This window comes from Ambystoma mexicanum, chromosome 2q (assembly GCF_040938575.1).
Source record: "Ambystoma mexicanum isolate Mex_15411 chromosome 2q, UKY_AmexF1_1, whole genome shotgun sequence".
Classification (NCBI taxonomy): domain Eukaryota; kingdom Metazoa; phylum Chordata; class Amphibia; order Caudata; family Ambystomatidae; genus Ambystoma; species Ambystoma mexicanum.
Genome location: NC_090924.1, coordinates 353,939,647 through 353,966,354, shown reverse-complemented (window position 1 = coordinate 353,966,354; position 26,708 = coordinate 353,939,647). Strand labels below are relative to the sequence as shown.

At 44.5% G+C, this 26,708-nt stretch overlaps 1 protein-coding gene across 3 annotated transcripts in view; it reads right to left on the bottom strand.

The window, feature by feature from the left end:
- Positions 1 to 12,518: 12,518 nt before the first annotated feature.
- The window catches only part of CACNG3 (calcium voltage-gated channel auxiliary subunit gamma 3), a 382,985-nt gene continuing 368,795 nt past the window's right edge, over positions 12,519 to 26,708 (bottom strand). For all 3 annotated transcript variants that reach the window (XM_069647370.1, XM_069647371.1, XM_069647372.1), the window contains exon 5: positions 12,519 to 24,717. In XM_069647370.1, coding sequence (XP_069503471.1) covers positions 24,203 to 24,717 — 515 coding nt within the window. In that variant the 3' untranslated portion in view covers positions 12,519 to 24,202. The remainder of the gene's footprint in view (positions 24,718 to 26,708) is intronic.

The window sequence follows — 26,708 nt, the reverse complement described above, 5'->3', positions numbered from 1 at the left end:
TGACACACAAACATTGACCGGGACGGCCAAAAAAAATTACCTTTTTTATTTTTATTTAAAATGTATGGTCTTAACACAGTAAAAGCTTACATAATAGGATCCATATACAGAGAGGTGTAAAGAAGGGGAGGGGGAAAAGGGAGAAAGAAAAGATGAAGAAAGAAAAATCACTGAAACCGCGAGCACATCTTCCTGATGACTCACTTCATGACCATCTCCAGAAAACATCCCTCACATGTCTTGAAATGTCTTACTATTCTGTTGATACTTCAGAACACCTCTTTCGATGTTAGAGAGCTAATACATGTCTGGTAGCCACATATACTTGGTTGGGAAAGGGGCAGAGTTTCCAGTTTCGCAGTATAATCCTTTGGGCTATCATGGAAGCCCTAAAGAGCCATGTTGTCTGCGAGTGGGCCAGATCCTCGAGCCCGGCTTCTTCCCCCAGGATCAGAGTGTCAAAGTCATATTCCATATCGACACCCATAGCCAGGTTCAGAATCCCGGTGGCTACACTCTAGAAGTTCCTGACTTTATAACAGTCCCATTGCATATACTCCAGTGGTCCAGCTCTTTATTTACACCCCGAGCAAGCTGCAGATGTACTTAGACCTTGTTTGCACAACCTCACTGATTTCCAGTATACCCTATTTAACCTTTGGATTTGGCGCGCTCTCTCACAAACATTCATTGACATTCTTGGGATATTCCTGCAGAGAGCCTCTCGTTTCGATATCGTCATCTAAGAACTGAGACTGCTTGACCATTCCTGCAAGAGCTGAGTATTCCAGTCTGATGCGCCACTTAAACGTTTATAGACAGCCAAGGCCAAATGATCCTGCTCTTTCATGTGAGCCAAAGTTTCACTGAGGTCAGTATCAGCAAATATCTCAATCAGTATAGCAGACCTGAGAGACCTATATTCTACATACATACAACTCCTGAGGCCATGCATATCCCACAAAGCCCTGAAGGGAATCCAAGAGCCATTCTGAAACAAGTCACCAATCAGACGGACGCCACCTAGATTGTAGTTGGACCAGAATAACATCTTGTTGTTGATCTTGACAGAAGAATACATCCAAATGGATGCTCCCTTTGCAAGCAAAGCCTCTTTTATGAAGTGCTTTGGCAGATCCTGTCAGCATTCACAAAGGAATTCAGTAGGAGAAGAGAAGTCCTTATTTTTGTCATTCATTGTAGTCAGCAGAGCCGCTGGTCTTCATGGGCCATACACACTGGCTTTGGCCATAGCCCATTCATCAAAAGGATCTCCCAGGAACGGCAGTATATGTTGGGTCATAAAAGCAGGGTGATACCTAGAGAGGTCGGGTACACCCAGACCTCCTCTGTCACAAGGAAGTTGCAACTTCCACAGCTTCAGCCTTGGAGGTTTGTGCCCCCATAAGAACGTCTGGGTTAACCTATCCAATTTCTTCATCAAAAATGTTGATGGTGGTAGTGGAATCATGCTGAGGATGTAGATGATCTGTGGGGCCGCCATCATCTTCAAGGCATTCACTTTGCCTCCCAGCTAATGTTTCAGGAGCTCTCACCTTAACAAGTCTGTTGATAATCTGTGTACTGTATTTTCAGATTTACCTCCATCATCTCATTGATGTCACTGGTTAACCAGACTCTCAAGTATAGCATTTTTTGAGGGCACCATCTGAACCCATATTTCATCAAATCAGTTTTGTAACAGAAGTGAGAGCAAGGCATAGCGTACAACTTGAGCCAATTTATCTTGTAGTCGGAGAATCGTCCAAACCTGGCAACCTGATCTATTAGTGAAGGCACCAAAGATGTAACTTCCTGTAACACCAATTAAAGGGTGTTTGCATACAACCATAACTTCTTCATCACTCCACGAAATTGAACACATTTTATATTCTCCTCAGTTTTTATTTCTATCGCCAGGGGTTCCAACGCCAGAACAAATAATAATTGTGAAAAGGGGGCAACCATGCCTGGTGCCTCAGGGTAGTTCAAATCTAGCAGAGCAAATACCATTCGTCACCACATCTGCAGCAGGGCTGGTGTACAAGAGTTTGACCCATCTCAGAAACTCCGGTCTGAAGTAGATTTTTTCCAGGGTCAAGAACAGGAAGTCCCAATTTATGTGGCCAAACGGTTTATCAGCGTCCAATGAAATAGCAGCCACTCCGGTTTTCAGTTTGCTGCTTTCGGAAAGCGTCAGTATTACATTTTGCATGTTCGTCGCTGGGTGTCCCCCTTGAATGAAGCCAGTCTGATTCGGGTTTATCAGTTTAGGCAAAGCTTCCTCCAGTCTTTGTGACAAAACCTTTGATAGAATCTTGGAATCTAAGTGATTTGGTCACGGCAGAAACTACTACGGCCGAAACGTTCGCATGAGAAAGGTGCGAACTACCAAAAGTTTGCACCTTTCTCATGCGAACACACATACATACTCACACCCACACACACACACACAATTCACCCATAACACCCACCCACCCACACCCTCAGCACACCCCCAACATAAAAAAAACACCTTCATCTTCACGCTGGGTTCCTGCAGCGCCAGTTCCCTTTCACTTCCGTGATCGGGAACCGGCGCCACAGGGTCCTAAGTATAGTGAGCGGGGCGATGCGGGGGACCCCCCACACAGCCCTGTTTCTTTTTTTTTTTAATGGAAGGCTGCGGGGTTGTCCCCCGCATCCTCCCGCTCACTATACCATGAAGTGTAGTGAGCGGGGGGCAGCCCCTGTTTTTTTGTTTACAATGCTACCACCAAAGGTTCAAACGTTTGGTGTTCGAACTTTTGGTGGTAGCATTTTTAGAACTTTTGGTCATTGCAGCAATTTTTTGTTGGTGAAATCGGCCTATACCGAATCTTGCTGTCAAAATTAATTAGACTAATGTGTCTGCAACTCCCCAGATTTGTAGGTGGCTTATGCTTTTATGGATAACAAATATTGTGGCATGTGTAAGAAGAAGTGCCCTTGCTTCTACAGAATTTGAACATTTTCCCCAAAAGGGTAAAGACACTATCAGGCATCACCCTGTAGAACTCTGAGAGAAAGTCATCTGGGTCTGGGAATTTCCCTAGATTGAGACTATACATTGTTTTTTTAATCTCATCTGTTGCCAACTCACTGTCTAGCATCATGCTCTCCCCAGTTGACAAGCCTGGCGGTGCTAACCCCTCTAGGTATCACATAACATCCTCACCACTGGCAACTTGAGACTCAGAATAAAGGGTTTCATATAAATTCTCGAACTCCTCATTGTCTCAGCGGGATCATAAATTATCGGACCTGAACGCCTCGCAATGGCACAGATCGCCCTGCTCCCAGAGACAATTCTCAGCGGGAGCGCTGGTAGATGGCTCCCTTTTTCCCCACTTTCATAGTAGGAGCACCTAGTGTTGAACACTGTCTGTTCCACATTCTCACTTAACTGCTTTTTTAGCTCATAGTTCAATTTAACAAGTTTCCTGTTTCTGTCTTCCCATCAGACCCTTCTCCACATTTTTTATTTGAGTACCTAGGTACTCCAATTCTCATATTCTGGCCCTTGGTTTCTCACTGGAGAGTTTCATCAAGACCCCTCTCATCACACATTTGGAAACTTCCCTCACAGTGCCCACTTCCACCTCATTGTACATATTTGCCTCAAGATACTGTTCCTGCCAAACAATCCATTACACAATCAATCTCCAAAATTGACGTGCTTAACCTCCAGGAGTAAGACCCCCGATTCTTATAATCTAAAGACATTCTCATCATGGTTGGTGAATTGGGCAGAAATGAAAATACTCTCAATCTCCACCATATTGAAATTATGAGTGACCACTCCAGATGTCAGTATCATGTCGATCCTGGAGTACATATTATGCGCCCCTGAGCAAAGGCTATACTCCTTTCCAGTAGGGTGTTCCAGCCCATCAGATATCTAGAAGAATGAACTCCCCCATGACTGACTTCGGTCCCTATTCCTCCTATCTCAGATTCTACCACTGTTTCTGTCCACGAACAGGTCCAACATCACATTAAAGTCTACACCTAACAAAATGTTCTCTCCACCGACGTTCTGCATGTGGCATCCAACTTCTCCAAAGAACATGCTATTGTTCATTGTTCAGAGTCGGGGCATAGATACTGCACAGCAGAATAATAGTGTTCCTGAATTTATTTACTTTTACGAGACCAACCTCCCCTCTTTATCATTATGAGTAGAGAGTACTAACCTTGGAAAGTTCTTCCTAAGCAGAATCATTACCCCTTTCGAGCTGGAGGAATATTCAGAATGTATCACCTGTCCTACGCAGCCCGTACACATTTGTTTCTGCTTCAGCATCAAGCAAGTGGGTTCCCTGCAACATTGCTATGTCTGCCTTCAAAAACCCTAAGTGAGATAAAATCTTCTTTCTCTTTATCTCATTATTAATTCCGTTCACATTCCAAGAAACTATAGACTGCCCACCACTGCTAGTCAAGTTACGGCTCATGACGCTGATGCCCACAGGCCAGCCCTCTGGCAAAGACGTAGGCATCGGAAGGTGTGAAATCTCAGATGCAAAGACCCAGAAAACCAAAAACCAAAAACCTAACTTTGAGCAAAAGTAAAAAGTCAAAAACAGCTGTCGGAGTCGCAACTGAACGTTGCAGCAGCAAACCCGTATTAGGAACAACCCTTTTAAGAGCTCTCCCCCTAAAGCCAACTGAATATCAAAATGTTCTCCCTACCCCCGCAAGTCCATGAGAAGACTCATGACCCTGTATATGAGGGCAAGGCACTAAGAAAGAAATCCAGATCACCTGAGGGTCAGAAGTTAGGTCAGCTTTTGTGTCAATTGTCAAATGTTCTTAATATCCAGCATAATAATGAAGTGGAAATGTTTTGCTGTGAATCGCTGTACCTGAGTGGCCCTATCACGCACCTTCTTTTAGAGTGGCTTAAAGTGCTGAATGTACAGTGGTGTAAAACAGGGGATTGTTCATGCTGGCAATATTTTGCATCCTGGGACTTCTAGTTATGCATTTTAAATGTGGAAAATAAGTCTTCAATTATATTATTTTGGCTTAACAAGTATATGTAAGGATTTACAGATTGCCAGGTTCCTTTACTATGCAGTGTGTGTATTTTGCCAGTAAACACTATAAGATAGTATTGCCATGGTCCTTGAAATCCAAAACTTAAATACCTTTGACAGGCCATGCACGGGAGGGTTATGACCAAGTGCCTAAATTGGAGAGTAGTTTAAAATCCCTACTTCCCTTTTTTACCGAAGAGTCTAATCCTGGTCAACTAGTCCAATCTCACTGCGATCATGCATCTACTTAGTGTGGTGAAAAACAGCTTTTTTTATTTGGTGTTCAAACATCGACAGAAAACAATTTGCTTGTAATGCCAGTGAGCAAATATTTTTACTACCATGCAAAAATTGGAGTATTAAAAATAAATTTTAATTATGCTAGGGATAGAATGGGGTTCCCCTGTGCTACTCTCTTGGTGGCCCAAAGGAACCACCTAGAACAGTTTTCCTTAAGTCATATCATTTGATTTGTCAGGCATATGTATATATATATACTTTCACTAGTGGAAGTGCACCAGAGATTGTAATATAAGGTTTTAGCGGCATCCAGTAATTTTAAAAGGAACAAAAATGAATGGAGTTTTTTCAGTAAATCCATCGACATTTTTTTTCTCTGTGTAATCTGATAGAACCATATTAACTATGGCAGCACCAACATTATTTTCCTCCCCTGTTGCTGCCAGTCGCTGAAGTTGTTTGGGCCACACAGAGCACTGCCCCACAGAAGAAAGAGTACAACTCCTGGCGATGCCTTGATATGTTAGGTTGTGAGTCTTCTAAAGCACGCCTGTCATTTTCATGGTTTCATGGAGAATCATGATCTGCAAGAGGTGGGGGAGGGGTCTGACATAGTACCAGGGGGAGCAGGGCAAGGTTGCTTTGTTACAATGTTGATGCGCGCAGATAAGAAACGATAAGGTTCTTGGTGGGGTCTACCTTTTAGATATTTTATGAGCTTTCTGGAGCAGTCGTTGACGTGCCTTCCAGGTTGCTAACATACATTGTTTGTGTGGCTGTCTGTGGTGTCTGTCAGAGTTGTGTTTAATGAGTGCAGAGAGCTGAGTTGGTGTAACTGTGGTGGATTATTGTGGCATTTAGGGACTTTTAGTGCAAGCATGTGCCTGTGTGTGGTGTACTTTCCATGTAACCTGCCATATTTCGGTGGAGGGGTTGTGTTTTGAGCTGTATTGCCAGTTAGGGTGGGAGTTGGAATGATTTTGAAATGGTTATTGTTTCCATATCTTTCTCCAAATGGTGATTAATTTGATTGGATCGACACACCATACAAGGTTGCGAATTTGAGTTTTTCAAAGTGCACTTTAGATAACAACAGCACATGGAAAACAGAAGCATGTAGCTTCTGTTTGTTTTTCCCAGTGACTCACCAAGGAGCCAAGGACCATGGGAGCAAAGGAACAGTGTAGCACTAACAAGGGAGTCAAAAGCCAATAGAGAGTGAATCACTAGGAAGCCAACGACCAAACAGGTAATGGGCCAGAGGGGCATCTCACAAGGGAGCCAAAGACCAGAGGAGAGGGATTCACTAGGAAGCCCAGGACCAGACAGGTGACGGGCCAGAGTGGCATCTCACATGGGAGACAAGGACTAGAGGAGAGTGATTTACTAGGAAGCCAAGGACCAGACATGAGACGTGCCAGAGGGGCATCTCAGAAGGGAGCCAAGAACCAGAGGGGAGTGATTCACTAGGAAGCCCAGGAACAACCAGGCAACGGGCCAGAGGGGCATCTCAGAAGGGAGCCATGGACCAGAGGAGAGTGATTTACTAGGATGCCCAGGACCAGACATGCGACGGGCCAGAGCAGCATCTCACAAGGGAGCTAAGGACCAGAGGAGAGTGATTTACTAGGAAGCCCAGGACCAGCCAAGCAATGGGACAGAGGGGCATCTCACAAAGGAGCTAGGGACCAGAGGAGAGTGATTCACTAGGAAGCCGGAGACCAGACAGGCAATGGGCCAGGGGGCATCTCACAAGGGAGCCAAGTACCAGAGGAGCGTGATTCACTTCGAATCCAAGGACCAGACGAGCAATGGGCCAGAGGGGCATCTCACAAGGGAGCCAAGGACCAGAGGAGAGTGATTCAATAGGAAGCCCAGGACCAGACAGGAGACGAGCCAGAGGGGCATTTGACAAGAGAGCCACCGACCAGAGGAGAGTAATTCACTAGGGAACCCAGGACCAGACAGGCGATGGGCCAGAGTGGCATCTCACAAGGGAGCCAAGGACCAGAGAGGAGTGATTCACTAGGAAGCCCAGGACCAGACAGGCGACGGGCCAGAGTGGCATCTCACAAGGGAGCCAAGGACCAGAGGAGAATGATTCACTAGGAAGCCAAGGACCAGAAAGGAGACGTGCCAGAGGGGCATCTCAGAAGGGAGCCATGGACCAGAGGGGAGTGATTCACTAGGCAGCCCAGGACCAGCCAGGCAACGGATCAGAAGGGCATCTCACAAGGGATCTAAGGACCGTAGGAGAGTGATTCACTAGGAAGCCCAGGACCAGACAGGCGATGGGCCAGAGGGGCATCTCACAAGGAAGCCAAGGACCAGAGGATAGTGATTCACTGCGAAGCCAGGGACCAAACAGGCGATGGGCCAGGACAGTGAAAGGCTAGAGGGATTATGGACTAGAGGGGCATCTCAATATTGAGGAACAGTGGTGCACTCCTAAATAACATTTAGAATTTCAACTGATCAAATAAATGATTGAGGTAAAGTCTACTTGGTTACATTTTTAGGTGCGGGGGAGGAACTAGGACCTTGGCATAGAGGAATGTGGTGAGTGGATAGTTAAAAATGAGATCAAGTTGAAGAATCAATGTAAATAGATCCTGAGTGACTGCTAAGGCGAGAAAAAATGTGAGAAAAAAAAAAGTGAACTAATTCCACTCCACAAGGCACGATCAGTGGGTGTTGCCCAAACATACAATATCTGAAGCTATAAGAAGCAGTTTAATGAAAACTCATCGTTAAGACCACGAGGTTGGACACAATCCAACGTGTCAATCCAGTAGGCTTCTCTTTGTAAGAGGAGAGCTTGGTAATTACCTCCCTGGGAGGACATTTCACTACCTCTAAAATTTGAAATTACAATTGGGCAATTGTATGTTTAAATTGATTAAAGTGTTTTGCCAAAGGTGAATGTTGGTTGTTATAACGTATATTGGACTTGTGTTCAGTCAATCTGATCTTGAATGGTCATTTGGTCTGGCCTACATACACTTTGCCACATGGACATTTGATCTTATATACCACTCCTGATGACATACAAGTGGAGTAATACCTTAATTTAATTTATTTTCCCGGTTCTGGATGTAGTGGATGTAGGCCAGACCAAGAGACCATTCAAGATCAGATTGACTGAACACAAGTCCAATATACGTTGTAACAACCAACGTTCACCTTTGGCAAAACACTTTAATCAATTTAAACATACAAATGCCCAATTGAAATTTCAAATTTTAGAGGTAGTGAAATGTCCTCCCAGGGGAGGTAATTACCAAGCTCTCCTCTTACAAATAGAAGCCTATTGGATTGACACGTTGGATTGTGTCCAACCTCGTGGTCTTAATGATGAGTTTTCATTAAACTGCTTCTTATAGCTTCAGATAGCCTTATCAAGTAATGTCTACCCTTTAATTCTGAACTACACTTTCATTGATGGTTCAATGCAATTTCTTTGATACCTTTTATCAGCGAGATTTAACTCCTTTTAACTTTTGTATTGATTTCATTGCTTGGAGAATGATTTTTGCTGTTATACTCTGAAAATGTCTCCTTTTTTGGTTTTCTTTCATACATGTTCTACCCATCTGCTTATTATTCTTTTCCCCCTTTTAATTTTCTCCATTTGCTTAACTTATTTTCAGATCGTGTATGTTTGGGCAACACCCACTGATCGCGCCTTGTAGAGTGGAATTAGTTCACTTTTTTCTTCTCACATTTTTTCTCGCCTTAGCAGTCACTCAGGATCTATTTACATTGATTTTTCAACTTGATCTCATTTTTAACTATCCACTCACCACATTTCGATTTTTCTGCATAATTTAATGTGAGTTGGTGTTTACTTTGACCGTATTCTGATTTTATTTGCTCTGCGTTTCCTGCCATATTTTTATGGACTTATTTACTGTTCCTTATTATCTATCGACCTATTTATACAGTTGCACCGTTACAGTATGGGAATCCTACTACCAATATGGTGGTCCCTATACTTCGATAGGGATTAGTCCTTCCTTCATGTTCATGACCATTTTTCCGCATGTAGTGTGCATCAAAATGGCGCTGACGGTTACCGTAGTAATGGACCCAGATGCCATCTTCTATACTATTTCACTCTGCATCTTGCCTTATTAGAGATAAGGTAAGTCTCTCTACCGCTTCCCAATTCTAGGGATCTTGTTCAAAGAGGCTGTTTTCTGATGTTATTTTTCTATTTCCCTGTAGCATTTCAAGATGCTTCAAGGGACTGCTACAGCCATCCCTCTATGACGCTAAACCATTGAGACAGCTTCATTTTCTAAGTTATTTCCGAACCTTGTAGGAGGCGAGTATTTTTTAGATTTTTTTAGTCTTGATCTTTCTTTGTTCATTTTCTGTCACTCCACTTTCATTTTTTACTTTTAATAATAACCACACCTATTTATTCGTACTCCCTTTTGCGTGTACTCTACCTAGCTTTTTCTTCATTTTATTGTCTTTTTAGACACTTTTGAATTTCATTACGTTCAGCATTGCAGAGCAAGTCCTCGCTTTCTCCGCATCGGCGGCAGAAAGTCTTAATAAACTTCATCCCTTGAGGTTCTTTTACTGCAGTGTACTTGGTAAGGTATACCAAGTTGTTATTCTGTAACTTGACAAGTTCCTCAGGTTTAGGAACCTAGGACTTAATATTTTATTATGTGTGCACTAGTCTGCACCTTAGTATTAATCCAGCCTTCAGTTGCTTTAATTAGTTACAGATGCTGCATTTGACTCTCCAAATCTACTATGCTATAACCATGTGTTGCTATCTTGACTTTAGACTCCGCCACATCTAGGGTTCCCTCGAGGACCTTCCGTATTACAATTTCTTTGGAATTTTAGTGTAAGATATGACTTTGAAAGCCCTGTTATGATACAGAGAAATGGTACCTGATTCAGTTCTTCACCACAGGTATGTTAACTCCTTTGCACTTTATTCCTTACACCGTCGCTAGTCTTAATCCTTTTGGTTATTAAATTTAATTTAGGGTGAGCTACTTACACATGGCACAGACCTGTGGTGTTGCCCATTAGGGACTTCCCTTTCTTTTTGTGTACTATCACTCATTAATGTTAGTAAATGTAGAGGTTCAATGTCAACATTATAATTATTTTGTGTCTACTTGAAGATGTATGTGTCTCCATGGTGATTTACTTGATTTTGCAAATGTCAGTTCAGACTTAGAATTCTGATTTAATTAGTGAAATTATACAATCTAATTGATGTGACGTACATATACTCATTAGAGATGCATTATTTAGATATCCCTCAGAAATTGTCAACAGAGAGAGAGTGTATATATTCATCATGTTTTGATTCAATTTATAATGATCTATCCAATGATCTGTAAACATACCAATAATTGATAAGGGTTCTATTGATATATGCAACTGTGATTGTCTTTAGCCAATCAAATAACAACCTTTATATATTACTAAATACTATATTAATGTAATTCTGTTTCTTTAACAGTCCCTATTTGGCCAATTGAAGATGGGGAACATATCCTCGAAACGCGTCGCCTCAATGTAACGGACTAATCTTTGTTTGCTTCTCTGTACATTTACCTATGTTGTTAAAACATTCTGTTTATGTATTTCCATTAATTCATTATATATATTTTTTTCAATCTAAAGATCCGTTTTGTGTGATGGAATTATTTGTTCTTACTATATTGAAAAATCTATTTGAAAATTGTTGGAATTAATATAGAATTTGGGTTGATGCCAACATTTGATAGTGTGCAGGGGATGGGAGGATTCCCAGGTTGAATCTTCTTTTCCCTTTCTAGAGGGGCATCTCACAAGAGAGTAGGGTTGCCAGATGACTCCATGTCATGAGAGACACCCTACTCAACTCCTGGGGTTTGTTTTTACTTTAGATTTTCATCTGTCCATTTAATTCAATTAAAAAGTGATTGCAGTCAGATGTTTACTGGAAACTACATAGTCTATTAAGTTTAAGATACGGGTATCAGCTTGCCCTAAGTATTGCATTTCTGTTTTGCTCAATTACTGTCTTTTGTAGAGATAATTCTTTATTAGGAGAAAATAATGCAGTAATGATATAAAACGAACATTAAGTCTTCACCTGTAGTAGCTGGATTGACTTCCTGTACTCAGTACATGTCATGTTTACCTGTTGACACTCTTTAATGCCCTAGATAATTCTAATTTAATGCCACTACCAATATGGCTAAGATATGTTTGCAACTGTCAAATTTAGAGTAAATAATGACTCAAAGACACTGCTAGTAAACATGTTCCAAAGAGATATGTGTGTCAAATAGTATCTTGTTTCCATGTAATGCATTGGTTAGCTACTTCGGTCGTGCACTCATTTCGTGCCATTTTGTTTTATTATTCTAGGCATTGTCTAATCAAGCCTCAATGAAACATGAGATAAAGAAGATTGCAAACCAAAGGTCAAGCCCAGCCATGCCCCATCCTCCCTCCACATCTCCTGCCAGACTTCTTCCTCCTTTGTACATATGCAGCCAGAGTACCATGAGTCCCTTTTTCCCCTTCCACCAATGACTCATCCCCACCCCCTCCACCCTGTGACCTCTCTTTGCTGAGGGTATCTCGTGCCTTTTTACCCACTTGTCCTACTGTGCCTTGAGATGGTTTAGTTTGCAGCGGGAGCATTGCAAATGCTATGGATATATGAAAAGCAGCCCCTCAAAGAGCTCTTTCTCTCACTCGCTCCTTGACTTTTACAGTGCCCCTGTTTCTTTGCATAGCTCCCAGCTTCTCTGTATTGCCCTGTCACGTGACATGTGTTCCCCACCTCACCATTGTAGTGACCCCTGTTCCTTGTACGGACGGTGTCACCTCACAGTGCCCACTGGCACAGGCCCCTCGAAGTCCTACTGCCTGTCCCCAATTACCTCTTGTCTGTCCTGCACAGTGAAGCCGGGTGACACAACCCCATACTGCTTGTCGGGGGGGGGGGGTCAATGAAATGCCCAATACTGCTAGGTGCGGTCATTCTTATGCAGCCTGATCGAGAGGCCTTCCCTATGATGCTTACATACTGCTTTATACCTATACAAACCTCACAGAATGTAAACCCCATTGGCTTTCCCAATGCTTTTTGTACTGTATTTGAGGTGAGAATCAGATATTCTTGAGCCCATTGTCCGACCCGAAGCAACTGCTCAAAACACTTACAAAATGGAGGCACACACAATGTCGCTTAACTGAAGTTTATTTGTCTTTTTTTGTTTTGTACATTTTGGTTCACGTTTAGTTTCCAAGGCAGACCGATTAACCAGAAGCCTTTTGTTACAAGATAACAGAATGGCAAAAAGGGTAAACAAGTAACCGCATGTTTTTATACAAAACCATACTTTTTCCATCAAAAAATTGATGTGTGTGTGTGTGAGGGGGATCTAGGTTATGTACGTGGATAGACCAACCTATATTTGAAAGATTTCCATTTCTCTAGATGGTCCCCTTAATTTTTGAAATGGCGAGCTGCATGATCTCAGCATTTTTGTAACTTCATTAAAGCAAAGATGTGTTTTCTTAATACTAACATACTTGCTATTCCTCATTGATCTTTGACTAGAAGCCTGCGGCTTTTCTGGTGCACTGTCATTTGGTTGCTGGAGGAATTCATGAAGTGATATCACAGTCTTATCTCAGGCTCCTGAAGTGATGTCCCAGGCTGACCTTAGGTTCCTAGAGCAATCTTACAGTCTAACCTCCACTTCCTGGAGTGATGTCACAGTCTGACCTCCAGTTCCTGGAGTGATTTCACAGTCTGACCTTAGGTTCCTAGAGCAATCTTACAGTCTAACCTCCACTTCCTGGAGTGATGTCACAGTCTGTCCTCCAGTTCCTGGAGTGATGTCACAGTCTGACTTCAGGTTCCTAGAGCAACATCACAGTCTAACCTCCAATTCCTGGAGTGATGTCACAGTCTGTCCTCCAGTTCCTTGAGTGATGTCACAGTCTGACTTCAGGTTCCTAGAGCAACGTCACAGTCTAACCTTCAGTTCCTGGAGTGATGTCAAAGTCCCAATTTAGATTTCTGGATCAATGCCACAGTCTAACCTTCAGTTCCAGGTTTCTGTTGTGAAGGCACTTTTTGACCTCAGAAACACCTTAATGGTGTTACATTCTGAATTCGTTTCATGTCATAATCCTGAAGCAATATCAAGTTGGATTGCATGTTCTCTAAAGTCCCAGTCTTAAATCAGGGTACTAGTGTGATTGGTTAAGTGAAGCCCAAATCATCGGCACAGCAAGTAAAACACCATTGCACTCTTCATGGTCTACCATAAACTCATCAAACCTATAAACAGGGAAGGCAATAGTGCCTTTCAAACCTTTTAGTTGCAAGGGTGCCTCAAACCTCATGGGGGCCCCCAGCAACTGCCGCTGTGTTGCCTGTCAGTAAACTTACTACACATCAATATATTCCTTTCTGTGTTACTTTCATTCTGGGCTTGCAATGTGTGCTTTGCATTGCTCGCCATACAAGCTGTGTTTGCTGGAGCCCTTCCAGGCATCACTCCCATCAGGGAATACATAAGTGTTATCACCCCGTTTCCTTTTAACACCAGTTCCTCCACATCAGCCACTTGTGACAAAGAGTAATGTATAGCTTTTCGGTGGGAATTTAGTGTTTCAGCTCCCTGCTGGCTGACCGTCTCGTGACAATCGGCAACTATTAACTCCTGGCTGTATTTCTCTCCATTATAACGAATGCATCCCACGGGTGCCTCTGGCTCTTTGCAGCTCTATACAAGAGGGGCGGGGGGGGGCAACCATCATTTGTTGAAATGGGCTCCACACATCTTCAGCTGGGCCTGCCCAAAAGCTCTAGCTGCCACATTCTCCTTTCTCAGGGCCTCAGTGATCAGATCTAAGATGACATATTTGAGAACCTTCCAAACGTCTAATTTGAAATTGCTTAAACATGCCATCTTGTTTTTCTGCATAGAGCGCCTGGAGACCGCCCCAGTGGAGGTAGCGGTGTGCAGTATAAGTCAAGATAATATTACATTACATATGACCCCCTATTACCTTTTTAAATGTCTCAAAAGTGGGCCCTTTCTCAAAAGAGGCTATTCTAAATGTCATGAAAACCACTGGTCGGACTGACTTCAAGCCCAACACAACCTTTGCTCAGCCTTAATAGCCATATAGCTGGCAACATTCTTGTTCTTAACAAATGTTTCTATAAATTATTATTTCATCACTGACAAAAAAAAATCAAATTATGACTCTGCTACTGATAAAAACGAATTCCTTGAGACTTTAACGACCTACCAGCTACCGCCCTATCTGAAACCTCTCCATGCACTGGAACACCTTTCGAGAAGCTGATGGATAAGGAGATGCAGAACTAGCTCAAAGGTGGAGATCCTCCTGACCAGTTCACAGGACTGTGTAAACCATTCTTGACGTTGTCAATCTGCCTCACACATTGTGCTACATTTGTCACGAGCACGTAACACAGGTGATTGCAATGTGTATGTCTACTGGGTTGATTGGATCTGTCCCACACTGATCCAACCCGCATAAGATCTCTAACCCATTAGCTGAAAGGTCAATGTTTCTCTCACAGCTAATGGCTTGACAGCAGTGGCCATGTGTTTTTGCCGTCCCCACTCCTTTCCAATGCCTACCAGCACCCATTGGTCGAGATCATCAGGAGCTTCAATCTAGAATTCCGTACCTACACACTGATAAGCCTGAACGCGCGCAGTGATCCAGGCAATTCAGATCAGGAGATGATGGTGGCAGTCCCCCTTCATCCTTCCAGGCCCTTCCAAGTTGCCTTAAAGTCATTGGGTGTCATTCCGAGGTTGGAGGTAAGGGATTACCGGCGCCTGTAAGGGCACCGATGGCGGTAATCCCTTACCTCCGTATTCCGACTTCCCTTTGCGGGTCCCTCTTTACCTCCTGCTTTTAGCAGGAGTAAATTACGGGACCCGCAAAGTGACCTTGTAGTAAATTACGGCACCGTAATTTACGGTGCCGTAATTACCTCCTTCCCCATTCCCATTGAGCCCTATGGGGGCAGAAATGGGGATGGGGAAGGGCTATGGTGAATGGGGAATTACCGGTCTATCCAACCTTGGAATGGACCGGAAATTACTCTATTCACCATGCCGGTATTCCATGGAGTAAATAGCTCCATGGTTGCCAACCATTGAGCTATTTACTCCATGGTGTAGTCCTAACTCGGAATGAGGGCCATTGAAGGATGAGGGAACTAGAGTAAATCTGTCAACTGTGACACATCTAGCACCCTCCTTCTAGGTCCACCGCACTCTTTCTCAACCCTTATGAAATGGCCATCGGAACTGTGACTCCACCTATAGCGCTCACTTTGACAGCAGCCTCTCCCTAAACAGTCAGACAAATCAACATGTCCAGTTCTGCAATGCTCACCACACACTGCCCTTCCAACATCACGCCCTCTATTTCAAGCCAGCAAAGAGTTTTGATTATCCAAGTTATCCTTCTGGACTGCGGACATTCTCTCTACATTGATCGTCCAGTCTTCCCTCACGAAGGTCCAAGCTATGAAAAATAAAGCTGCCACATTTAAATGGTATTAGCCTCCTTGTTCGAGAAAAACATTTCACCTTTTACTTTTGACCGAATTTTTCTGATCGTTTTCTTGGTCGAAATTCTGTCAAATTTAATTAAATATGTACGGGGTGGGGAATGGGGGTGTGTGTGCAGGGGTCTCCCCCCGTATTATCGACCACTAAACAACCCAAAAACTTCAGTCAAATGTGAAAAGGTCAAATATTTTCGACCCAGTAGACCTAAACCCATTTAAATACAATCGGAATGCACAAAATCATGTTTGTCAAGGCCGTGCCACTTACAGTGGCATTCAATCCTGACCATGATGAATGTAGTGGCCCTTGGCACTGCCCAGGCTCCTGCTGCGATGCCACAGTCTGAATTCATCACTTGATATGAAGTCATAATCTAATGCCAGGTTCCTGGAGTGATTCCAGAGTCTGGTCCTGGTGTTGAGTGTAGGCCCTGTTTTATGTCAAGTTTATGTGATGCTATGGTCTTTTATCATATTCCCATAGCAAGGCTGCAGTGGTATTTTTAGTATGAGCAGGAGTCACATCCTCACTTAATGTTCATGGGTCAGTGTCACAGTCTTCCAGAAGTGATCTCATAGGGTTAAATCAGGTTGTTTTTGTAGTGATGTCACAGACTGAGATCATGATCTCAAAGCAATGTCTCTGTCTTGTGTCAGGTTCCTGGAGGGATTCGTAGCGGACTGCCAGTTTCATGCAGTCACGTCACAATCTCAGGTTCCTTGAGTGAAATCACAGTCTTGTGTCAGGTTCCTGCAGTGGTGGCACGGTTTCATGCAAGGTTCATGCAATGCTGTCACAGCAGTGTTGCAGCTAGCTTTCAGGTTCCCTGAGTAATTAAACAGTCTGAAGTTAGTTTCTTTAAGTAATGACATAGTGTATAATCAGGTTAATTGATTGAAGACATATATCAGGCTCATAACAAGTTTGCCAGTCCCGAAATAAGGTGGCAGTAATAACGTATACCGGCACCTTTGCGCACCAGCAAGCTAAATGCCTGAATCACGGCACTGTTAATAACAGTGCAAGTGATTCGGGCAACCCCATGCCATGGAGTCCTATAGGATTCCATGGAATAGGGAGTTACCGGCGTCTACGCTGCCTGTAATATTCCACTAACTCTGGGATATTGGGCGGCAGAGATGGTACGGTAGTTCCCCGGTATCCCACGGAAATTACCAGCAGCATACCGGGGAGCTCGTAGTCTAAAGTTAGTTTCCTAAAGCAATGCTACTGATGAAGTCAGTTTCCTTCCTTAGTGTATATGTGTAAAATGACCTTCCTGGATTGGTGTGATGGTCTGAAAGCCGGCTTGTCGGCTTGTTTTGTGATCTGAAGTTGGTTTGCAGAGGGATGTCACAGTCTGGAGCCTGGTTCATTGAGAGATGTCACAATCCAAGATTAGGTCCCTTGGGTATTGTCACCGTCTAAAGTCAGGATAATGGAGTGATGTTACTGTATGAAGGTAGGTTCCTTGTGTAATGCTTGGTACTGATAGTGGTGTCAAAGCCTGAGGTCATGTTGCTGGAAGGATGTCAAATTCTGTAGTCAGTTCTGTGGATTTGCTTCAAGATTCCTGTGGGAATGCCTCTGCCTTAAATAGGAATACATCACCATTTCTGTGACCTATCTTTGGGCTGATGTGTGTCTGTCTCATCTTTCAGGATATGTAACTCCCAATCTATCCATGAGTATGTGCAGTAGTTAGACAATGGGCCTCATTACGAGTCCGGCACTAACCCTGCCGGTGCTACTGGCGGGTTACCTCTGGAACTGTAATAATTTACCAGTGCCTGAATTTCCGGTGCCACCGGGCTATTACAGGTCCGGTGGCCGGGAAGTCTGGCGCCGGTACATTTGTTAAACCCCATTCCCATAGAGTCCAATGGGAGTGGGGACACGGGAGCACTGGCACTGTTAGCAATGTTGCCGGTGCTCCTGTGACAAGTCTGCCTACTGTGGCCGTTGTGCCCCTCAGGGTCAGACCTGTTGGGCACAGTGGATCTGGCAGGCAATCTTGTAGTTTGCCGGTCCGGAAACAAGGTGCCGGTGAGCTTACCAGCCCCCTTGTTTCCGGACCGGCAGCATCATACTATGGCCCAAACTCATTTTATTGAGTTATTGCTAGTTTCCCTGCTCTCCATGCACCCACACACGCCACTTGCTCTCTCCTTGACCTTGTGAAATCGTTTAGACAATTTCAGATCATCATTTACCATGAAGACCAGTTGCCTCCCTGGTTTCGAGATGTTTAAGACTGCTCTTCTCACCATATTACAAGCCTTAAAATGTTTGTGTGGCAAGTGCTTTTTTAGGACAGTCTGCATGAATCCCAAGTTGTCCCCGGTACAGCATCTGCAGGGAGGCAGATCTCGTCTTCCAGTCTGTTGAGAATGCATCAAAGAATTCTGGTATGATAACCCATCCACAGCATCCTAAAGGTCACATTATTTTTTTCTGGAGAATGCATCCATCTATCAGCACTCCCTTCACCTTTCATTTAGCCAGTTCCTAACCTAGTTTCCTACACAGTCTCTCATGCTAAAGTTGCAAAACTCGATCACAAGTCTTCTGGGCGGATCTGTGTCAAAGGATTTGTTGAATTCAAAGGAGATCACATACATCGCTTTGCCTTGATCTGCTGCCTTGTGCATCAAGTGTAAATAGTCCACGGCATAGCTCAGGGATCAATATTCTCATGATTAGATATTTATTAGAAAAAGTGCAAAAGATAATTCTAAACAAAGAACAATTTGGTCCTGTGAGTGTGCCTGTATCGGAGTTTCAATATTTTCTTTTGTTTGGTCCAGCTGCCCGCAGGCCTACCAAGGAAAGATGTAGGAGACAGCCCTAGCTTTCTGCACCCTGTTCAATAGTGAGATGACCGCCGTCCCTGGGGCCCTTTACAAACAATCTGGAGGTCCCTCAGCCTTTCTCTAGCGTTTGAGTGCCAGCCCTTTGGCTGCAACACTTAAGAACTGGAAGCGCATGTGCACAGGTCAACGGGATGTCTACTCCTGGGAGTAGGCTACAGTCTGAAGGGGCCCGCAGTGCCCATCCAAGGACAGGTTATGAGGGCTGAGTTCTCCATCAGGTACTACAATTACACATGTCTTGCATCCTTTTGGCACTCATCCATGCCCTGTTTTCATCTGACCAGACTCGGGAAGAGGGAAACAGAGGGAAATGGGTATCTGGCATTGTGAATCACAAGAGGAGGAAAGGCCTTCACCGATCAACGCATGTAAAGGAACATTCCAATTGCCTGCCACATACTATATGCCGCCTGCTGTCTTCTTCCAATCGTAACATTCCAATATGTAAATTATTAACCAACCATTTCGTATTCAGATGAATCTGAGCACCACATTTAGGGGCACGAAGGATTTGCGTTTTCCTCTTTGAAGCTCGATGGTCTAATTTTCCCAAAAGAGTTGTTATTGTTCTCGTGGTCTCCCGTGCCCTTCAGTAGAATGTTGCACTGTTTTTGATTTGGTTCACCACTGTGGGTAACTATGGTGTGTCTCCATTTAGAGTACATGCACCCAGTATGGACCATCCAGCTGGGTTCGATGTACTCAGTGGGGACCATACCGGTTGAGGAACCCGGCATCCATGCCGGTGCCTTGACAATTCTGTGGCCTGTCAGAATCTCTTGCAGTGGACCAAAGTAAGCAGCAAACCGATGTTGCGGGCTTCCGCCTTTGCTCTGAGGACCCCCATGGTGCCCTCCCTTGGCAGTGAATTCCCAAAAGAGGCAGCTCATATGGGAAGAGAAGGGAAGAGAGGTGGGGAGAGGGTGTGGAATCGGGAGTACGGACTGGCATCCGGATGCTTTAAATAGGAATACAGGCAAACCTTAGAAGAAACCAGAAGATGCAACTTTACTTGTGTTTTCTGAGCAATGAAATGATGGCCTTCTCTGGGGAAAAGGCCTCTTGGAGAGAGCTTCATAGTTGTAAAACATTCTAGTAGGAGGATGAGTTTTTGCTCTCAGAGTTCAAACGTCATTTGCAACAAAACAGATCACATGTCTTTCTTTCACAATCTCAACCTTAAAACACCAAATTCTGAACATACGTTTCCAAATATGCTTTTTATAGTTTGCATTACAGTTAATTCAGATTGAAAAGATGTGTTTTTGGTTGTTATTGATTCGTCATTGTATCTGTGAATTGTCAGCCTCGCCCTGCTTGCCCCACTCTCTTATGCTCTTGTGATTAATTCATGTTAAAAATTATAATAAGGGGATACCCCTCACCCCGCCCCCTGTTAACCACCTGATATTCATTGCTCTTCCTTTTAATGTAGCCACAAACGCTATTCCCCCTTTGCAATTAAAATGTTGTTCTATTAATTTAACCGGGGGTACATCTGTCACCAAACTACAACCAACAGAGTTGTTCTTCCCATTTTTTTAAACTGTTCAATTTTTTAAAATACTTTAAAACTTTTGTTATCAATTGTGAAATTTTAGATTTTCAAACTTTTGTGTTTTCAGTCCTTTACTTTAAAACTTACGTGTGTTCAACTTTTTTTTTTCAAATTTTCGATAATCACATATTAAAAGTTAGGGTACATTTGTTTGTGGTAGAAACAAATTCTCTCCTCTGTAGTCCCAAAGGTCAGACATACCTGGAATGTGACTACAGTAAAAGCCTGATTTTCCAGGAACCATTGCCAACCCAATGGTCCCGGGTCCTCCAAAATGCCAGTTAACCGAATTTCCGCTTGCCGAGCCAGATAGCAAACCAAACAGGATTGATAACTGAACTCTCTGGCCTCTGAGCTTTGGTAAGGGGCATTTCCTTAACCATAACACTTCCTATTAGCATTATGGAGCTGCCAGTTAATTAACAAAACCCTTACTGTATATTGTACACATCCAAACACTTCCTAACTGATAACATATGCACGGTTGCTAAGGAAGGTTGTACGACCTGCCTCCACTCTGCTGCCCAAACCTATATGCAATCCACTCATGGTAGATCTTCAGCTGCCGCGATCAGAGGCCTGGCTAAGGGGGCTATATCCCCAGGTCTTTGGGTTGTAGCCCGGGATAGAAGCTCAGGGGCTACAACGGAAAGGCTAGCTAGCCCCTAGTCCCGAGAGTCCTGACATTAGCGTAGCCCCAGATCTTTTCCAGACCTAACAACACCCCTGGCCACAGTGTCTATTCAGGGCTGTACAACAACGGCTAATAGCACCCGGAGGCCATGGAAATAAAAGACGCCGAACTTTGTAAATTCATTGCAACCATACATCTTATTGGCAGTGACCTGACAGAAAGTATCATCTCTGCTAGGGAGTCTTTTTTCAACTAGACCAACATGGCACTGAACGTTTCTTTTCTGTTCACTGTCTAGAAAGAGATGCAGCAGATGCCCTGCCCGGCACACACCCATGACAGTCTTTCTGTGCCCCTGTGCACCTACTAAACATCCAGAAATAAACACTCGCTCCAGACTACGTCCGTCTGGATAAGAAATAGTCCCGGGCACCAAACTAATATGCCCACTTTCCTGAATCACAGGACCATTCACAATTAAAATTTGAGGATACACTTTTGGGAACAAATTGTTGGTACTGATGCTTTTTAAATTGTCCCAACAATTGCCTTCCCACTTTCATGTTCTGTTTGGAAATTCCAGGTCGCCACATTCGTCATCTCTGTGCCCGAGCCTGAAACATACAGAGCAGACCTCTCACACACTCATTCTATGGCTTTCTGCGCACACACACACGCACAGTCTATGGCTATCTGTATCCAAGTGAAGGCTACAGTACACACATCCTTCCTGCTCTCTGTGTCCTCTTAGGAAGGGCACAGCCCACGCGCATGCTGGTTCCGGTCAGAAACTACGCCACGGCATATACTCAGCTATAGAGTTGAGGTGAGGAGTGGCATTGTTTGCACCACTCACAGGAAGGTGATTTATTCAAAAGGCTAAAGGATGGTCCCTGATTTAAAGATGTTGGTGGGCTAAAAAAGTGAATTCCTCTGCTGAAACCCCTCCACTCCTGTTATGAGCAGGATGAATGATGACTCGCACTAAGGTGGGAATTATTTAAATTTTGCGTTAGTTACATGGTAAAATACACTTTTTTGAAGATGTGACCAGTAAAGTACCACAGTGTGTCTTCTGCTGGCGCTCGCAAACCTCCCCTTTTAAAGTTTGCTGAAGTCTTAATAGAGACAGTTGTGCATTTTTCTCTTAGCCAGTGGTGCAACATGCACCCCTGCGGTGCAATAGGGCAGTCGTAGTTGTTGAAGGCCCCCTCGGCTTGGCCCAAGGCATTTTGATATCTTGTTGACAGCAATCTAAGGGACCCTCACCGCAGTTTACAGGGGTAACCTGCCATTGTGTGTTGTGCCACTGCTCTTAGCTGGCACCCTATCTGAATGAAAATAGTCTGTGGATTTGCCCGTCTCTTCTCTCTCGAACTTTGACACTCAACGTTTTGCATTGAAGAAAACAAAATGGAAGCTCGTCTGTGTAATCTTTCAGCAAAATGTCTCCTAGTCCAGCTCGTGTCAGCGAGCTAAAGATGTGTGCTTCCGCTCATACCTCTTTTGCCTTTATTATGGAACACCGTAGCTGCGACATGAGAAGACTGGCACACAACCTCTAGGAGACGGCAGCTTTAGAATGCCCGCTCTCGGGGTCAACGCTCGCTTTTTGGCACAGAATTAGCCATGTCTATCATTCCTTACCTGTTCGGAGATTTACCCTCCGCTATACCTTTGTCGGGTTTCAAACATTGCAAAATCACTCACACAAAAACTTTTGACTCTCTCTTCCTCCCTCAAACCTCCCACTGCATCCCACAGCGGACAAAGTCTAGCAGTGGAGTCTTCAGCCTGTGCAGAATCTTCCTTTGAAACGTCACCCCCGCAAAGACGATCAGTACATTGGACCATGCCCTTGGAGTTCATTCAATGGGAGTGAGTCACGGCCTCCTTGAGCACCGGAGAGGGGCACAGAGAGCAGCTTCACTGGTCAGCCAAGGCAGGCCCAGCAGTAGGACATCGGGCTTCCAGTGCAGGCCCACCTCAGCCACTCATCACTCCCCTCCACGGCTTGTGGGGGCCACCAGATCCATGTTCCATTTGTGCCAATACGACATTACCGGAAGTGAAAAAAAAACACAAGGCCGGATGATTGCCTTTTCTTCCTCAAGAGTAGAGTAGCTGCGGTGGCTGGCAGGGCTCCGCGCAGGATTAAGACCACTCTGTACCATTTCTCACACCACAGATGTTACACCAGCCACCAACCGGCTTTCTTACACTACGCATGCAAAATGACAGTTATTTGTATACACAATCAAGTACCCTTGTGTTCAACCCACAAGCAGGCGTGTCCATTGATGGGCTACTCCATGTCCAGGATACCTGGCACACTGGGTGACAGATGCTAGGAGACAATCGCAAAACATCTCGGTGTGTTCTGCCTAGCTCCTGCGTGGAGCCGCTTGAATAGTCCACCAGGCCTTCGGTCTCAGGCCCAAGAGGTAAAGATGGATCAAGTGATTAGTGTCCTCAGCAAAGCATCCGCGGCATGGTATCAAGGGTCCCTTACCATCGACAAGCCTCTCTCGCCTCTCACAGTGACTGGTAGCGCATTTGTTTATATGATTAATTTCATAGGCGAGTAGAAGCTGGTTGATGGATTTGACTGACAATTTAGAAAAAGATGGCAGCTTTTGTCATGATTGTCATTACATTTACTTGTTGATCGGTTTTCGTAGGCCAAGTAGGAGAAGTAGGAGGGGAGGCACGGGAAGACAAGGGTTTTACAATATGTTCCTTGAAGAGGGCGTCCTTATTTCTCAGTTTTCTGGGATTGACCCATTTTGAGTCCTTCTTCACTGTTTCCTAAAGAGTTGAACCTGGACATCACATGGGTTTGGTTGAGATGATTCCGGCTCAGTAGGTTTGTCTGAACAGCCTGTTATCTCAGCCCAGGTTCAATGCGCCTCTGTGGTATGAGGTATACTCTCGTGTCCAGGATCGTGCCCACAGACCACCCTGGCATCAGCGCCAGACAATATGGCTAATTGTCTGGCCCGTTTCCTCATCTATTTACTAGTGAATAAGTCATGGTGGGATTAGAAAAAGCACATGTACATTGTTGGGGTTGGGAGAGGAAGACACTGGATGGTGTGCCTACGGGCCCCGTTCTGGATCTGCCTACATTGGGCCTGTCTATTTCACACAAACATGGATGCAGAAAGCCGGCTGTACCGCACTGCCGCAAGGGTGATGGACGATTCGAAGGGCGGAGTAGGGCTTCACACCGGGGTTGTGCGTCTGTTCACTGGGTTGTTCTGCAGGGACTCCTTAAGGTCCTTGGGCAAGGAGTTGTGCACCTGCAGGAAGTTGTAGTCCCTCTCGGAGTTGAGCAGCATGCCCATGGTCACCTTGGAAGGATCCCGGGATAGGGTGTACAATGAGATGTCGGTGGAAGGGATTGCACTGAATCCTTTGCTGACGGGTGAGGCATCCCTGGAGCGGGGCTCGGTTGACCTGGAGCTGGAGCGTCGACGGAAGCGATACCGGTAGCTGGGAATGCGGGTGAATGCGGACTTCTTGAAGAGGTCAGAGGTGGACTTGGCCCGTAGTTGCCGGTGCTTCTCGATGAACATGTGAACGGCGATGACCCCAACCATCTCTGCGATAATGAATGAGAGGGCTCCGAAGTAGAAAGACCAGCCGTAGGAGTAGTTGCTCTTCTTGGAGTCGCTCTGGCTGGGGTCACCTGCGTTGGCCGAGATGTACACAATGATTCCAATGATGTTGCTTAACCCTGAAAGGTGGGGGGAGAAGAGAAAAGGGTTAATGATATGCACCTGCTGCAGAGGTGAAGGTTCATGGTTATTTCATTTGCAACATAGCTTTGTGCAGAACTTGCAGGTCACAGATTTCTGTTCTAAGTCTAACCTGCAGGTTGCGCACTGATCTCAATCAGACACGTGCAAGAGTATAGGCAGGGGTCAAGTCCTAAAAATTGAAGTGGGGGGACTCATCAACAAACGCAATGCGATTTGACGTCACCAGAAATTAGCATATAAAGGTCAAATATGCAAATTGTATTAAATTGGCTTTACCACACCAATTGAACAGGACGAATGGCATTTGCTTTTCATAAAATCAGCACACACACAAAACCAAAACAGGATATTTTCTTCTAATGGTGTTTTTGAAAACATTAAAATGTGTGCATGTTTGAAACTCCAAGAACCAATACAAATGTTTTCCCTGGGACTTGCGTACCGAAGTGGGACATTTCACCTTTGTTTATTATTTTTCATCAGGTTATATAGTGCAGTGGTGAAGTGTCCAGCCTGTAAACCTGACGACTGTGGTTTGATCCTTGAGGTCGGCTGTAAATCATAAATTCAAAGAGGACACCCAATGATTCGCTTTTAGCTGGGGAGGACCGAGTCCACCCTCTGAATACAGTGGGTGGACTCCGTTCCCCTGCGTGTACCCTCGACTTGAGCCCTGAGTATAGGTGGAGCTATAGTTATACACACATCGACTTGTTGGCAAACCAAACAGGTTCAAACATGGAGCCTAAAAGCTTCCTTCTTCATAGTCCTGTGAGCAGATGTCCAATGAGACCCTTGCATGTGAGCACTGTTAACAAAGGTCTTTCATCAAACATTTGAAAGTTACTTGTGCCTCCTGGCTGCGCCTTGAGTGTGAGGCTAATAATCCTTAGTAGGCTGGCGGGATGTGTGTGTTGTGCAGCCTTCACTGCTGAAAACACCGCCCATCGCTCCACCTACCAGGCCTGACACATGCACCCATGCTATTGTAAAAGAGTCTTCCCCCGGCTGCATGCCTCCCTCCCTGTGTTCATCGCATCTATTCCCCCCTTTGTCATCCTCTCATCTTCCACTCACTCATTTTATTTTTCCAGCAGACTAAGGTCTGGACAACCCTGGTGGGGGCACAATAAGGCACTCCATGGACAAGGCTAGGAACGCGGATACGTCTACGGTTGTGATTTGGCATAGTATAAAAACATATTACCATAGCATAACACATATGTTTCCCCATTGCTTTATTTATTCTTGCACTGCTCCATTACTGGACTCCTGCTCCCCATGGTTGCTTTCACCATGATTGTGCAGCATTGTGATTGTGTTCCTAACTATATTCTCCCATGGGGGTTTACTGCCAACCTTCATGATGTTGTCCTTGGGGAGTGCCACGCTGATGAGAACAGGCCACCTCTATTTGGCCCTCTGACTTGCCCCGCAGTGTTTCTGTGTGCTCACTTATTTATTTATTTGTAAATCACGTATTTGTTATCAAAAATCTCCATCACGATTAATGAGAATGAACAGAATTAACATCATTCCGACATAATCAGCAATACCAACCAATGAACCAGGACAACATTGTATACATTGCAGGACGAAAAAACAGAGGGAAGAGAAAAGAAAGAAAAAAAGGGAGTTGAGGGGGTGGAAAAGTAGAGACCAGCTTGTCATAATTCTTATACATGCATGCATCAAACAGGTATATGCAAGTTCGTTCTGGGAGCGTTAACCGTTTTCCACCACTAATAACTTAGGTCGAAGACCCATATCAACTAATTTCTTCCATCAACACCAATAACCATCCACCTACTCACTCATATCTAGCAATACCGGGGAATCAAGGAGGTTTGTCGTCTGATGAATCGAATAGCACCATTATGAGAGCATTCCAAGCCTCCATATTGCCAATAACTTCACGGGCTCCCGTCTGCAGTGCTCTATACCATTCAATGGCCTCAGTCGCGGA